Source organism: Ursus americanus, chromosome 2, assembly GCF_024610735.1.
Source record: "Ursus americanus isolate L20-20 chromosome 2, mUrsAme1.1.p, whole genome shotgun sequence".
NCBI classification, from domain to species: Eukaryota; Metazoa; Chordata; class Mammalia; order Carnivora; family Ursidae; genus Ursus; species Ursus americanus.
Window position 1 is genome coordinate 73,176,334 of NC_142128.1, and position 16,344 is coordinate 73,192,677.

The 16,344-nt window shown below is 49.2% G+C and overlaps 1 protein-coding gene across 1 annotated transcript; it reads left to right on the forward strand.

Annotated features, from left to right (window-relative positions):
• The first annotated feature begins 3,085 nt into the window (after nt 1-3,085).
• IL19 (interleukin 19) lies at nt 3,086-7,910 on the forward strand. Its single transcript, XM_045787902.2, has 5 exons — nt 3,086-3,229; nt 3,383-3,448; nt 5,713-5,865; nt 6,794-6,868; nt 7,815-7,910. Exons 1-5 carry the CDS (start codon nt 3,086-3,088, stop codon nt 7,908-7,910), a joined length of 534 nt encoding a protein of 177 aa, XP_045643858.2.
• Nucleotides 7,911-16,344: the final 8,434 nt, after the last annotated feature.

A 16,344-nucleotide genomic window follows, 5' to 3' on the forward strand; every position in this document is an offset into this window, starting at 1 on the left:
CACCCCAAACCCTGATTCTTAGAGAAGTCATGATGTAGAGTTTGTATACAAAGAGTAATTAGATGGAGGGTCTTCTGTTCCAAGAGAAAGGACTCTAGGCTCTGTTCCTGAGTCTGCCACTGGCTGCTAAACCCCTCTACTTCCTCATTTTCCCACTGTCTACTTCTCATTTTCTCTCCCTGCATTAATCGAGATGAAAGGGCCCTCCAAGGGACATGAGAAAGAGGAAAGAGATGATGTCCAAATAGATACATTTCTGAGAGGGGAAAAGAGGTTTCCCATAAGGTTAAACAAAATAATGCATGTAGAGCATTTTGCTAGCGCCTGACACAAAAAGGTGCTCAACAGCTGTGTGAGGCATCGGGCAGATGGAGTGTGCCGGGACCCGGGACACCTGCCGCATCTCCTGGGGCCGGCTGCTGTCAGGGTGGGGCTGTCAGGAGAGTACGTTCCTGAGTTTGCCTGCAGGTTACAGCTGATGGCATGCCACAGCTCTCAGGAAAGTGACCTAACTTGGATTTTTCTGTATGGACACAGAATTGCAAGAAATTCTCATTTGCATGGAGATGGGGAGTTTATTCTTCCTAGAAGCTGCATGTCAAGACCCAGAAGAAAGAGGCATTTCTTAATAATGATTAATCAGCTGTATCTCAAAGAAGGAAGAAAAGAAAACAATTAAGGAAATGAGATGCTAAGGAAACAAAGAGAAAAATAATCTCCCAAAGGCGGACCCACCCAGTAAACCTTGACAGCATTTCCTCTTACCCACCTGCATAAAAGTGACCGGCCCTTTCCAAGTGGCAAGGAGCAGAGAGAGAAGACACAGGAGCGGCCTGGAAGCGCCTGGTGAGAGGTAAGGCTCACGTGAGGCTTTTAGGCATGCTCTCCTAGCTCTTGTCCCTCACTGCTGCAGAGAGGTGACCTGTCGTCATCATGTATGTCCTGGGTATTTTGTAGGATGGGGAAGGGTACTCCATAGAGAGGATGAACCTCCTAGTACCTCGTTCTCAGTAAGGAAAGATGGAGAGTGGGGAAGAAGGAGGGTAGGAGGGAAGGGAAAAGGAAGGAATCTAATATTTACTATGACCTTTTTGTTCTAGGAGCTGTGCTGGGCATTTGATATCTTTTCTTTTTTAATAAGGCTTTGCAGTATTAAATAACTCTTTAAATGTAAGGATCACCACCAGTTCAGTGGGACCACGTCAGAAAGGCGCTCCTGTCTCTCTGGTGGGAGAGGAGCTGCTGGGATATCCAGTTGAGTCCCAGAGGGAACGCTACTGTCCATGGGATGGTGTGGCGGTAGGGATAGCAGGCCCCAGGGCCAGCCCGCCTGTCTTCCAGTGCTGGCTCTGCCACTTGCTGGCCACCTACCTTGGGCAGGTGTCTTCACTTCTCTGTGTCAGTTTCCTCTTCGGTAGAATAGGAACAGAAACAACTCACTTCACAGGGTGGTTGTGAGCATTCAATAAGATAATTGTGGGAAATGCTTGGCACAATACCCCCCACACGTGGCATGAATGATAAACATGAGCTACTACTGTTTCTAAATTGGCCAAGATGTCTGGGATTGTCTAACCAAGCTAAGGGAGGCATCTTTCTCCTCTGCACAATGTCTGAGGCTGCTGGCATGGGGTGATCAGACGATGTCCCACTGGTTCTGAGAGTCGTCTTGTCAGAGGAAAAATTGTGATCTCTTCCCAGTCACTTGACTTTCTAGAAGTGTCCTAGTTGCCTTGAGAGGGGATAGAGCTGTGGGGGACTCTACAGTCTTCCCTGCCGATGGAAAAAGAGGAATCAAGCCCTTTGGTATGATGCCTGTTACATGGTGAGGTCTCATTCTACAACTGCACGCTCACGGGGAATAACGCCGAGTTACTAAGACATGAGGCAAAATGGTTTTCGAGCAGGATTTGCTATTTCTTGGCTTTCTGGAGAAGAGCCTGGGAATCCCAAGGAAGACTGAAGAATGGTGGTGGGAAATGGGGCCCACTGAGGCTCGTACTCTCACACACATGTGCTTTATAGCTCTGGCACCAGGAGCTACAATAGGCGGTGGGGGTGGGCTCGGCAGCCCCCACAGCTGGCTTCCTATCTCGTGCAGGGCCACAGGCCACACCCACCTCAGCGTCAGCGCATGCACGCGCGCACACAGACGGCTGGAAGCAAGAGGTCTGGGCGAGCACCGTGGAGGATGCTGGGCAGAGGGTTGGTCTTGTCACACGCGCTGTCCTAAGACTTCTCTTTAAGGCTAAGTCCTGGTCTAGTGCTGGAAAAAGTCAGGGGAAGAGACTCAGAACAAGAGACTTTTCTCCATATGTCTGCATGACACCATAGAGTGGTTACATGGGAGAGGCAGAGAGGACAGAGGCAGGGAGGGTGATGGGACTAGAAGCGTCTGGCCCTGCCTAGGACTAGCAAGCTGCAAACATGCCCCTGACAGCCCCTGGTTCAGTGGGTGACAGAGGGAAAGTCGCCAACTTGTCCCCCTCTCTCACTTCACTGTGGCTAGTTAGTTGTTTGGAGGTGTCTTGGGCCTCCCTTTCCCATCTTCTCCAGAAGGTGACATCTTCATAGTTGGCTTCAAACAAATGATTTTAAGCAGATACACATCGGGGGTTTATAATAAAAGGGAGTCGCCTATTTTGGGAGCAAACATGTAAAAAATGTGCTTTTAGGGTTTTTCAGATCTGTTGCCTAATTCCTAGGGCGTATTACCAACTCTGTTTTTCCTATTTAATTTATTAAAAACAATGCTTTTCATCACTGTTGACAAAATGAGCCCTGTTGAGTCATAATGGAGTGATAACCACACAAATAGACTCCCTGGGACTTGAGAGCGCACCGTGTTGTGCTTTCTGGGGTGAAGGTGGGGGAACGGGGGAAGGGAGAGGGCTCATTCAATTGATTCAAGAAAACCAGAGGAGGAGACACATGACCATGAACTCCACAAGGCTGAGGTACTGAGTCTTGTTTTCTTGGCTGCTGTCTGGCCTGCCTTGCCAGGTCCAGAGGAGAGCTTGGTCAGGGGTCTCCACCGCTTTCTGCTCTCAGCTGGGCAACTGACTTCCACCCCTTCCTGCAGGACATGAAGACTCCGTGTGTTTCCCTCTGGCTCGTCGCTGCTGTGTTCTTCCTGTGTTCAGTGCGTGCCCGAGGTCTGAGGAGGTGTCTGATTTCCATGGACATACACCATATAGAAGAGGCTTTCCAAGAAATCAAAAAAACCATCGTGAGTATGGGTTCAGGGTGCAGGTGTGGGCAGGGGAGCGTGTCTCACCTTCTGTCTTAACTTGAAGAGCAAGTTCTTTTTCATTATCCTTTGTGTGTCAGGAGGACATGGAGTCCTCATGGCTTGCGTCTGTCCTTATGTTTCCCTCCATAGCAAGCTAAGGACCCCTTCCAAAATGTCACCATCCTGTCCACGTCGGAGACCCTGCATAGAATTAAGGTATTGGCTTGTATCTGTTCTTTCTGTATTGTTATTTTTATGGTGAAGTGGCCCTGGGCTGAGAAAGAAATCCCCACCCTGTCTTCTTTTCCTTCCCAATCCCCAGTGTACTCTCTAAATATTCCTGGTTTCTCGTTTGGCAGCTGATGTTTTAGGGCACACTTGTATTTCAGGGACTTGGAAACCCCCAGGAGGGATCAAAGTAGCACCACTTACCTAGAGAGGGATTGGGGGTGTCACATGCTCAAATGGGACAGGTTGTCTGTGGCTCAGGGTGATTCTGGAAGGTTTCATGGGGGAGCTGAGAAAATGAGCAGTAACTTAAAAGCTGAGTTGGCTATGGGGCAGCGGAAAAAGGAGGAAGGAGTCTGGAGATCAGGGAGAATGTGTGTGAGATCAATTAATGTGTGTCAGGGGACAGTGAGGCAACCAGGCTTGTGGTGTGAGGGTCGGGCAGGTGAGTGAGGTGAGTGGAAGAGGATGAGGTGGAGAAATACACTGGAGTGATCTTACCAAGAACCTTCAAAGCCAGGCTGAGACCTGACCTTAAATACAGCAAAAAGGAGTCACTGTAGGTTTTTGATCCAAAGACAGGATCTTTCAGAAAGACCGTCTGGTGATGTTCTTTACAATGGAAAATGTGAGGCAGGAAAGCCAGTAAAGAGATCAGTCCAACGGTCCAGATGAGAAGTGTTGAGTGTGTTACAAAACAGTTGTTTTACAAGGTGAGAATTCACTTCACAGAAGGGGTCACTGAGAAATGACCTTAAAAATGAGCTCCTCCAGTCCTTGTAAGCATTCTAGAAAGATCCAGTTCTTTTTCAGATATTTATCGGCCAGAGTGCAAAGGACAATTGCAATGAGTTACTTTTTTTTTTTCCTGTTGGCTTCTCTGAGTGAGATAATTCTTCTAGGCAGTGTTGGGCCTGATCTATTTGTAGTAAATAGATGTAGTCACTTACTAAATACTATTCCAGCCAACTGTATGAGAGACTCATAGGATAGTGCAGTTGGAAGGGACCCAGAAGGCTACCTGTTCCAAAGCCATCATTTTCAAATGAGCAAATAGATAGCTTGGGAGAGAAAATGACTAGTAAGTGGTTGAGCCAGTGGTTGAACCCTCAAGCCCCCTCTGTCTCCAGATTCTTTCTCTTCTCTAGGTCCAGAAATAGCTGATGTGACATAAGAGTCAATGAGCATGCAGGTCTTTATCATATTTCTGCCTTCCTCCCCCCCCCCCCCCGATAAAACAAAGTTGTGCCACTTTTTGCTTCTTTGGTTAAGGGAACCAGCAGGAGAGAAGGAGGAGAAGGGTTTTGCGTTGCAAGTAGAGTTTGCCATCTAGGAAAAGCTGCCTGTGGGGCCAAGGAGGCTTTGCTGCTTCAGTGTTAATGAAGATGGATGCACTGTCCTGCTTCACACCCCTCCCTTCTCAGACCGAGCTATAAATCTCCTGCCCAGCAACTCACTGGCTCTCGGGGCAGCGTGTAAATTGCTAGAAGGAAACTCAGCCTAGCCAACAGCTCTGGGCTGGGTCCTGGGAATCCAAGCCCCGTCCCCGCCCCGCCCCGCCCCCTTAGAGGCGTACCCACTGTGCCAGCTGCAGACCCGCCCAGAGGTGCACATTTCTGCAGCTGTCAGTTTCCATTCTTGCAAATCTTAGCTCCATTCAAATGATCCCTGCAGTTTAAAAAGGATGGATTGGGGGGGTGGAGGGGGAGCAGAGCAGGGCAGTCAGGATAAATACAACGTCATTATGATGGAAGGAATAGTGCCCAGCACACACCTGGTGTGCAAGAGCTACTGATAGGTATATGCATGTATTTACACACATGTTGATGGGTGGGAGAGGGTATGGGGGGGGGCGGACTGCAGCACAACATAAGGAAGTATTTTTCCAGAAAGCTGCACAGACTTAGATCCTTTCGAAAGGGAGACACCAAATGCCTGGAAGGGTTTAAGCTGAAGTTAGTGGTGCCATGTGGGATGCTGCAGAGAGAATTCTAGTCTGTGACTGGGTTCCATTGCTTGCTGTTATATTTCCTGGCCATAAAAAAAGAGGAACTACAATCTCTCTTCAGTGCCTTCATCACAAGTAGCTTTGATGTGGTGAGAGGACATGGATACTCTGAGACCAGCATGAATTTAAAAATTTGACTTTTAGCTATTTTGTTCCTTGATGCCCCTACTCAAATAGGCTGCTTTGGTCTCTGAGACGGTAAGAGAAGAGGGTCCCTGGGGCTTCCTCTAATTTGTGTCTGTAGCCCTTAGATGTCTGCTGCATGACGAAGAACCTCCTGGCATTTTACGTGGACAAGGTATTCAAGGACCATCAGGAGCTGAACCCCCAAATCTTGAGAAAAATCAGCAGCATTGCCAACTCTTTCCTCTACATGCAGAAGGCTCTGCGACAATGTGTGAGTGGTCACATCAGAACCCTCCATTCCCCAACAGCCCCAGGGAGAGCCCAGGACACACTGATCCCACTCGGCTTTCCGAAGTGATTCCTGAACTCAAGGGAAATCCCCTGCCCTGTCATCCATGGGAAGAACTGTCCAGAACCTCTTCCTCAGGGCTTCCTCTGGCTGATACCTCAGCAGACCCCATTTCCTCATGGATAATCCTCCTGGGGTGACCTCATATCGAAGTGATCTCAGCACTGGCCTGTGACAGAGACAAGCCCAGGAGTCCAGGCTTATCATACGTATCCCTCCAGTTTCTTTGTTTGCGGCCCTTTGGGGTTTCCATAGCAATTGACCTCTGGGTTGTTTCATCCTATAGTCTATCCCTAGGGGTTGCCTATAAATTCATTGTGCTCTATTAAAAACAAACACCAGAAATGAAACCAAACCCAAACAAATCCACAAAAACTCATTCCAGGAGAAACCTTGGGTTCTAGCCCAGACCCTGCCAACGATTAACTGTGTGACTTTGTGGCAAATTATCTCTCCTTTCTGTGCCTCGGGTTCTAAAATTGTTAGAAGTCATGACCCCTGCCATACTTATGTTAAGATTCATTTTACCAATTATTTAATTAACTAATCCAATAAATATTTAGTGCCTCTCTTGTGGGGTGGTGCATTCACCGAGTGGTGACAAGAAAGATTTGGCCCCTACTTTCCTGGCCCTTCCAGTCGCGTGAGTTGTAAATCCAGAAAGAGCAAAAGCCCTGGTCAAACACAGGGCAACTCTATCAACAGACTCTCCTCCCCCTTGCTGCTCCAACCCAAGTTGACCCACCTGATACACACCCCCTTGGGAAGAAGGAGGAATGTCCCTCCTTGGCGGAAAAAGTGGGCTGGGTGGAAAGGTCCTCTGATGGGTACTTCCTCCACTTGATCACAGCAGGAGCAGAGGCAGTGCCACTGCAGGGACGAAGCCACCAATGCCACCAGAATCATCCACAGCAACTATGATCAGGTAAGGGTAGGCAGGGGGAGATGTGGAAGATGGAGATGGACGTGGGACCCTGAGCGAATGGGCCAACCCCTCTGCCTCCTCTCCACTTCCTCAACAAGTGTTTATTGCTGGCCTTCCCAATGATGGGTGTCAGCCAAGAGTGTGTTGGTCTTCGCCCCTTGGCTCATTTCCTGGGCTCCCCTTCTCACACCTCCACAATTGTCTCCTGCCCTCACATATCAGAACTGACCTGTGTTGAATTTTGAGGGAAAGGGCACACTATTTCAGGTGGGTGTGACGCAGAGGGAGCCAAGATCCTCAGGGAGCTGTAGGGTGTTGTGCACCAAACATGTTACCTGCTAGGTGTCCCTGTGGTGGGTCACTGCCAGCGCTCTGTGGGGTGACCGAGAACAGCGCTTCTCACGCGCGCAGATGCAGGATGCACGTCTCACATAGAGGTAGAGCAGAAGCAGTGGTTCCCACATGCCTCCTTTGGGGACTTTGCCAAAATAAAATGCCGAGCCTGGGCTAGTAGGTATGGAATGAGGCCTGAGATTCTGCATTTCCACCACACTCCCAACTGATGCCAGTGCTTTGGCAAGTCAGGAGGCGGGAGGCTGTTCACAGCTCTGCTGCGTTGTGGAGAGGCTCCATCAGATCCTGTTATAACTGGCTGAGACTTGCACTGTTCTTGCCACGAGCCAGCTATTATCCCAAGCACACTGCAGATATGAACACATGTTCCTCAGAACGATGCTATGAGCCAATATCTGCATTGGATAAATCAGGAAACTGAGGGAAACAATTTGGGTTGCCTGTTAGAAAAATAATTTGGGGTATGCATGCTCTGCCGATATAATTGATGGAGGAAAGGAAAATCTCATGACGACTGCAACATGGGGAAGGATTTGAAAACGATTGCATAGTCGAGAGAGGCATGTTCTTAGGATGATTTGCCTGATTTCAGCTGGAGGCCCGGTCTGCTGCCATTAAGTCTCTGGGAGAGCTGGACGTCTTTCTAGCCTGGATTGACAGGAATCATCAAGGAACTTCTGCGGCCTGACGACCAGCAAGCTAACACCCCAGGGAGGAGCAGCCCCTGTTCTGTGCCTGAGGGGAGGGAGATGGGGAAGGCCCCATTTTTATGCAGATGAGGGTGTTTTGCAGAGACCTCTCTCCCCTCTCAAATTATTTCTCTCCTCTGGGGCTGGGATATTGCAGGGAAAAATCTAGGTTTGAACAGATCTCCGCATGGGGCTCCAAGGCCCATCGGCTGGGCCCAGGCTGCCTGATCCCACTTGAAACTAGACAGTCTGCTGTCATATTTATAATAAACAGGTCTGTCGGAAGGTCCTGCAGGCCATCGTGGCGGAAACGGGTGGGCTTCCCCCTAATTTATTGTGCAGTTGTTTATCCCGTGTCTGTGGTGTGAGCTGAGCGATGTCCTATAGTGCATATTGTACGGATTGATTTTCCTGAATAAACTCAGTTCTCTGCCAGTTCGAAGTGTCTTCTCATTCAGCAAGGGTCAGTCAAGGAATCGTAGGTGGTGATGGTGAGAAGTGAAAGGGGCCTTAAAGAACGCACATAGGTAGGGAAACAGGCTCGAGACGGGTAAGAATCAGTGAGTCCCAAAGTGAGTCAGTGCAGAGAAGGGCTCCACATGGGGTCCCCAAAGCCCCCCCCCAGCACCCTGTCCTCCACCTAACAATCGAGAAGATGGACACAGGGCTTCTGACCACCGGGTTCTTGACATCACTCTGCTTCTCTCTGTCTCTGTGACTTTCTCTGTCTCTGAATGTCATTTCTTTCTTACTGCTCCCACCTGGATAGGTCTCTGACCCTACATTTGTCTTCCATGGGCATATAGGTTGAGTTAGAGAGAGGGTGTTTCTGACAGAGGGATGGCTGTCCTGGGGACAAAGCGGAGCAGGTACGGCCCAAGGCCTGGGCAATGCTGGGTAGAGAAGTGTGGCCCAGGCTACAGCGGAGAGAGGCCAAAACGGGCACCATCTTCTAGAAGGACACTCTTCACGTGGTTAGCGACACTAACAACTGACTCTTGCTATGCACGTGCCATGTGCCGGGTGCTGAGACGAGCACTTTCTCGGCACCACCCCGGGTCCGCATCTGTGCTGGAAGCGGCGGGCCGAAGCATCCTTTCCTCACTGCTATCCGAGGAAGAGATGCCGCAGAGCACGCTCTACTGGAAAGAGCAGGAGCTCTGAAGTCAGATGCACTGGCGCCGATCCTGTGCAACTTGGCACAAACTCCTTAATGTCTCTGTCTCAGTGTCCTCGTCTGTAAAAGGGAGACAATGACACCAATCTCCAAGTGTTGCTGTGAGCATCAGGCGTGGTGAAGGGCCCCTGGGAGCCCAGCAGGGTGGCGGCTGCACGGCCGGCGTGGTAGGAAGAGTGCCAACCAGGAGCTGGGGTCTGGTTTCAAGGCTTCTCCTGCCATGGACTGCCTAGGGCAGGTCGCTGAATTTCCTTGGTCCTTAGTTTGTCTGGAATGTGGATTATGACCCCTATACAATCTCCTGTGTGTGCTCATTTAAAAGCCAGAGTCAACATGATGGCCTAGAGAGCCCTGCGATCTGCCCACATGGCCTCCCCAGCTCCGTTTCCTCTAACTGTGCCCCAACTGCGTATTGGGGCTCACTCCGACCCAGCCATCCTGGTCTATTTTCTGTGTTCCTCAAATACCCCGGGCATGTGGGAACACAGATGGGTAAACAGAGGTGGGATTAAAAAAAAAATCCAGTGTTACATTCTGATGGGATTAACAGGCTATTAAGAGAAAGTGGGACTGTTTGCAGAGGACTCCACCTTAGCAAGGTGACCTTGGATGGACATCCATGGTGAGCCAGCTGGATGAGGGCAGGACCACCTTCGTTAGAGCATTTCTGATCTCTTGCCTGCCCTGGGGACCACTTGACCCCAGACACCTCCTCCTTTAGGCCTTTATTCAAAGGCCTTTGTAAGAACAAAACCCTCATTTCCACCTTTAGCACATCTTATACCCCTTTCCTGGTCCCCAGCGTCCTATTTTATTATCTGTTTCCCCACTCAGATGTAAGCTCCATGAGGGCAGGGACAGTTTGTTTTCTTCACTGCCTGGCACTTACTAAGGTATTAAATTCATATTTCTTGAATAAATGATCTGGATGAGCTTAAATGATTATAATAGCAAACATTTATGTTAGTGCTTTCTACATGGTAGGCTATTGTCTAAAAAATACACATAATGTATTATAATATGAATATATATATATATTTTATTTAATTCTCACAACAATCCTCTAGCAGCTCTGAGAATGAACTAAAATGAAAAAAAAGGCCACTGCCTTGAATTTTAGCAATACAGATAATGAAACCCCAAGGAGGAAACCGGGGCACAGGGTGGTTAAGTAACGGACCTGAAGTCACACAGCTCACAAGCAGCAGAGCCAGGGAACCTGGTTTCGGAATAAGCTGTAGTGTCAGCAACAACGGGCCGGTGCTGAGCGCTCACTCCGTGCCAGGCACCGGGGTGAAAACTTGACATACCCTTTCTCCTGCACTCCTTACAAAGCTCCTGCAAGGTAAAGATGATTGACCAACCCAATTCTACGGAGGAAGAGATCTAAAGCTTGGCGAGTTTCCACACACACCTAGGGTCATGCAGCTGGTTGTGGAACTGGGAGTCAAACTCAGGGCGTCCTACTCCCAAACCAGAGCCCTCAGTCACAATGGAGCGTCGCCTCCACATTTTGCACAGCTGGCGGGAGGCTGGCAAAGAAAGCTCCTTCCTGGCATCCTGGGCCGTACCTGTCTGGTTGCAGAAGTCACAGAGGAGGCGGAGGGGACAGGGCAGGAGGAGACGGGGCAAGAACTATGGGAGGAGAAGATCTCTCTCCCTCTTTCCTTCTGTATCTCTTGTCTGTGTGTTTCACTTTGTCCCCTTCACTTGTGCAACTGTCCTTTCTTTCCTTACAGACTTGAATGTCTCCTGACTCTTGGAGCCCCCAGGGGGCCTGGAACAGAGTTGTGTTTTGTTTTTGGCGTTGTTGTTTTGCTTTTTTTTTTTTTCGTTTTCTGCTTTCACAGAGCTGGTGCTTAATACATGTCTGCTGAGGAACCAAGTATAACATTCTCCCCTAAGCCATCCCTTCTGAGTCTTCCATGAACCCTTAGGCACCCTTGCAAACCTCTAGGGCTCACCTTCCACTGCCAAGGGAGGGACCCCACAGCAGGTGGCAGGACCATGGTGGGCACCTTACATATAGGATCTCACCCAAGGCCCAGAGGAGCTGGGAGGTCGGAGCTCTTACCCCCAAGTGAGCAGTGAAAGCGGCTGAGGCTCAGGAAGGTGGGAGACTTGCCTCAGATCACACGGCTAAGGGGCAACAGATGTAGACAGTAAATCCAGGTCCCATCATCCCAGCTCCAGTGCTCTCTGCCCTTGCTGCTGGGGGAGTCCACTTTATTTTGGCCAAGACTCTATCCTCCAGGGCCTAGATTACCACCTTGGATGCAAGCAACCCAGATGTACAAAAAAGGGCCTGGACTTACTAGCAGCAATCCTGTCAAGTTACACACCCATGAATGGGCCAACACAGAGCAAAGAAGCAGAGGCCAACTTCTGAATGGGTCACACGATGTTCCTGTCCAGCTGAGAGTCTGGGCTCCTCCTGGAGGACACTCTTTCCTCCTTCCATCTTCCACAGCAAATCACAGACAGCCAGGCATGCTTGGGGTAACTCTTTTAGAACTGTGGTCTTGGGGCGCCTGGGTGGCGCGGTCGTTAAGCGTCTGCCTTCGGCTCAGGGCGTGATCCCGGTGTACTGGAATCGAGCCCCGCATCAGGCTCCTCTGCTGGGAGCCTCCTTCTTCCTCTCCCACTCTCCCTGCTTGTGTTCCCTCTCTCGCTGGCTGTCTCTCTCTGTCAAATAAATAAATAAAATCTTAAAAAAAAAAAAAAAAAAGAACTGTGGTCTTGCCCCAGAGATTGGCCAAGAGGATAAGAGGATAGGTTTTTGTGTGAAATTCTGCTCGTGCCCTTCCGTTATGACCTTGGGCAATCTCTTTAATCTGAGCCTCAGTATCCTGATCAGAGTACAAAGGCAGGAGAGAGCTGCCTCACGGAATCGTTCCGAGGATTCAGGACCCCATCTAGAGTAGATGTGGATAGTAGGCATACAGTAGGTGCTCATTAAAAATGATGGTCGCTCCCAACGAGTCTCACCTGTGCTAATCTAATTTCCCATAAAACACTCTTGTCTTGGGAAAGCCTTCCTCTCACATGTTTTTTAAACTAGCAGTGAGACAAGACAAAAGGCACTGCCTCTGGGTCTGTGCTCCAGGAAGCTGTCAGCGGAGTCCCCGAGAGGGACCTTGCAGTTTCTACGCAGGCTCTGGCTGTCTTCCTGAATCTCTCTGCTGTTCGGACACCCTCCTGCACCCTCCTTCCTCAATCACAGGCCCGTCCCTGTGCGGGACCCCTCCCTTGACCTGTCTGGACCTTGCCTCATTCATGCCCAGCACAGTCCCTAGTACCTACAGATCACAGGCTCTCCCAGGCAGCTGGGAATGAATGTTGGTCGGGGGCAGAAACAAACTCGTTCCGGGAGATAGGTTCGGCGACCAGCATATCGCATCTGGCCAAGGAGTTTGGGGGAGGATAAATTTTCTAAAAGCTGTTATGAATGAGCTCTAGAGCATTCTAGAGGTAGTCTCTACTTCCAGGTCTGTTTCTGAGAGCCAGTTGGTTAACCCAGGCTCAGACCTCTGCCATGGAACCAACATCGGTAGGTCAGAGTGTCGTAAAAGAGGCCTCCTCCATGCAGGCACAAGGCTTGATCCAGGCCCGGGACCTGGGAAGGGTTCAGAATCCAGTATTTACCACGAGGTACGTTTGCCCCAGCAGGCGCCTGGTCTGGATACCTCTGTCTGGTCACTTTCAAAGGTACTAAGAAGACTCTGTACCTCAGTTTCCTTACTTGGAAAATGAAAAGAATAATCATACCTACCTCATGGGTGGCCTGAGGATAAAATGAGTTAGTATTTTATGAAGTATTCAATGTCTGGCATTCAGTTAAGCACTACAAACAGCAAAAGGGCCTCTGGTCACACTCTGTGCTGTCCTGTCTCTGTCCGAGCCTAGGCTGAACTTCCCAAGCACCATAGCTCCACCCCGGGGACAGTCTTCCTCCTGTCCTTCCTCTCCACCGCTGCCACTCCCATTTGTGTTCCCTGGGACCCAGAGCGGTTTTCTAGTGTTTGACAAGTCCGAGATCCTGAGTGTCCATCTCCTCCTTCCAGACTGTGCTCCTTGGGGACGGCTACATTGTGAATGGCTGCACTCGGTATGTAAATACGCCTTCAATAAATTAACGTGTACATGAAGCCAAGCCAGTCCCCACTGTCTCGGCAGCTCCCTCTCACAGGAAAGCTGTGGCTTTGCTTTTTGGTTGTAGGACATGCCTTGTCCTCCATGGACACATCTGTTTGGTACCCCTGTTTCTAGCCTAGAACAAGGAGTCAGTTTTCCCCTCTGTCTGGCCTCCCTGGCTTTGGTTTCGATTTTGCCCCTGATTGTTGTCTTATGGTCGTCAAGTCCACATCCTGAATCCTGAAGGTCAGTGCCTCCCATCCCTCTCCTGGTCAGCCAGCCCTTTGGGTATCTTGCTAACCTAGGTCCCTGCTTACCTGGGAGCGGCATGGTCCCAAGTGTGCCAGCTATGGCACGTTGTCTGCTCTGACAAGGCCAGAAGCAGCACCTTCCCTCTTGGGCAGGGAGTTCTCTGTTGTTTCAGGACAGCAGTGCTGTGAGCCGGGACAAAGAACTCAAGAAGTACTGACTTCACCTCTTCCTCACCTCCTCAGTGTCTCTAACACAACCCCATCCAGCCCAGGAAGGGTGCAGTGCCACTCCAGAGGACGTGTCCTGAGGCAGAGTGCTGACGACGCCCACTGGTTTTCCCAGTGGTTCCCACTTTGCAGGCAGAGGCTGGGAGGAATTAGCCAACTCTGGGGTCCTCTGTGTCAGAGGAAATCTCAAGAGAAAGGGTGACAGCAAGTCAAGTTGGTTTAACAGAGGACTGTGCTGAGGCAATGGGATCATGCCTGGGGAGCTCTAAATGATGTCTGAGGGGACAGTGGTTGGATGTCAGAGAGCTTAGTCTCTGTGGGGGAACTGGTGCCTGAAAAAGGGCTTTGAATCGAGTTAGGGAAATGAATCCGTAAGCAAGTCTGCTGAGCTCCTGTGATGTGTGCAATGTTGACCAAAGCATCACCAAAGGAAACTGGTCATTGGTTCTTAGAAATGGAAGATTTCAGAGCGTCACTTCCTCGGACTTATGTTCACCATTCACAGCGTTGACCTTTTTCAACGTTCTTCAATACCTGCCCCCCTACTCCACCCAACACCCACAGGGGTGCCCTCCCTCAGGTCCAGAAGCACCCTCTGCTTCAGGAACTTTGTTCTAGCTATCCCATTGCAAGAAGCAAGCATCCCTCTGCTCCTGCCACAGCCTCTCCACCCCCAAACCTCATAAAATCATTAGTTCTTCAAAGCCTTGCTCAAACCAGACTCTCTAAGAAACCAACTTAGATAAGAAGTAATCTCCACAACCCCCCCAACCCTCAGTGCCCATGATGACCACAGACTGAATTTTCTAGGAATGTCCTGATAACAATGTCTCCCATCATCTCCATAAAAAAACCTCCTTCCTCTCCCACTTCGTGTCACAATTGGGAAGGTGTGATTTGTATACCTGTGGGTCATTTGCACCTGCCATTAGAGCCAGGGGATCTCAAACTTCTATGTGCTCTGGACCTCTTTGGCACACAGCAAAGCCTGTGGCCCCTACTCAGAATAATGTTTCTAAATGCCTAAAATAAAATAAAATACATAGGATTACAAAAGAAATCAATTATATCAAAATACAGCTATCAAAATACAGAATGACAACAGGTAGTATATAATGAACGTGCTTCTGGATTAACGCATTAACAAGATCTAGCAGCAGGCAGGACTACAAACTACTGACATTTCTTTTTTTTTTAAGATTTTATTTATTTATTTGAGAGAGAGAGATAGTAACAGACATAGTGAGAGAGAACACAAATGGGGAGGAGAGAGAGAAGCAGACTCCCTGCTGAGCAGGGACCCCCCCCCCCGACGTGGGGCTCGATCCCAGGACCCTAGGATCATGACCTGAGCCAAAGGCAGATGCTTAATTGACTGAGCCACCTAGGCATCCCAAACTACTGACATTTCTAAATAGTGATGAGTATAAATGTTATTTTGAATATCTGAAACAACTGTAATGTGATACAAAAATATTTGTGATTTCTATCAGTGACAAAGTCACAGGTACTGCTAATACTCTTGTGGTTTGTATTTGTTTCCTGTCCTCATAACCAAAGAAAATGCTAAGTTTTGATCAGAGATTAGGGAAAAGAAAAGATGTGTTTTTTTTCCCACCCACCTTCTCCCAGGTAAAGATCTCCCACATTAAAGGCTCTGTTCCCCTACAATGCTCTGGGTCCCACAAGAGGTCTCAAGAGACCAATCTTTTCACTTGGGTGCTCTGGTGCCCACACATGGGAGTCTCCATGCTTGTTTATGGAATTAAAAGGCAAAGAATTAAGTTTATCCCTATTCTTCTAGATGAGGAAACTTAATTCAAGACCATGTCTGGATTTTTGTTCCCAGATTCCACGTCTAGGGGAGGGTTTTCCCAGTTTTTCCCACTTCGCAGGCAGAGGCTGGGAGGAATTAGCCAACTCTGGGGTCAGCTATGTCAGAGGAAATCTCAAGAGAAAGGGTGGCAGCAAGTCAAGTTGGTTAAACAGAGCATGATGGAAAGATGCAGGAAAAGGAAATGACATCACTCATTTTGTAGGCTTTGAGGACAAGGAACTGAAAATGTACGCCCATCCCCACCCTGCAGGGGGTAGCAGGGGAGGTACCAGAGGCTGCAGGCAGGGCAAAGCTCCCACACTGCAGGCCTAGGAGTGAGAATGGTCTCTACTTGCCCACCCAGGGAGCTGAAGTTCTTCCTTCAGCAGAACCTGAACACCCAAATGTTTCCCTCCAAGGTGATGCAACTGGGCAGGAAGCCCACGTGCCAGCAATGGTGACGTTGTTATAGACAGGAAAACCCTGAGCTGCAAACGCAGGACTTGCCTTGGGAAAAAAGGAGTGGCTGGGTTTTATTCTGGGTTTCTAGAAAATTGTTTCCTGCCCAAAAATGGCTTGGTTAAAGAGCTGAATTCATTTCATAAGAAGGAATTCTTCCTTTCTCTCCTCTGCCCAGCTCACCTTTACAATTATGCTGGCACTGATTATATGCTGACTCTCAGTTTTAAAACCCTATTTCCTAGAGTTAGCTTGATATGCTCATGAAATGTGCCCCCCATTTCTTCACCACAGCCACATCATCCACTAAGTATTTTATTTGATCACTATGTGCTAAGCACTCTGCTGCCCTTGAGGATTTCATGGTT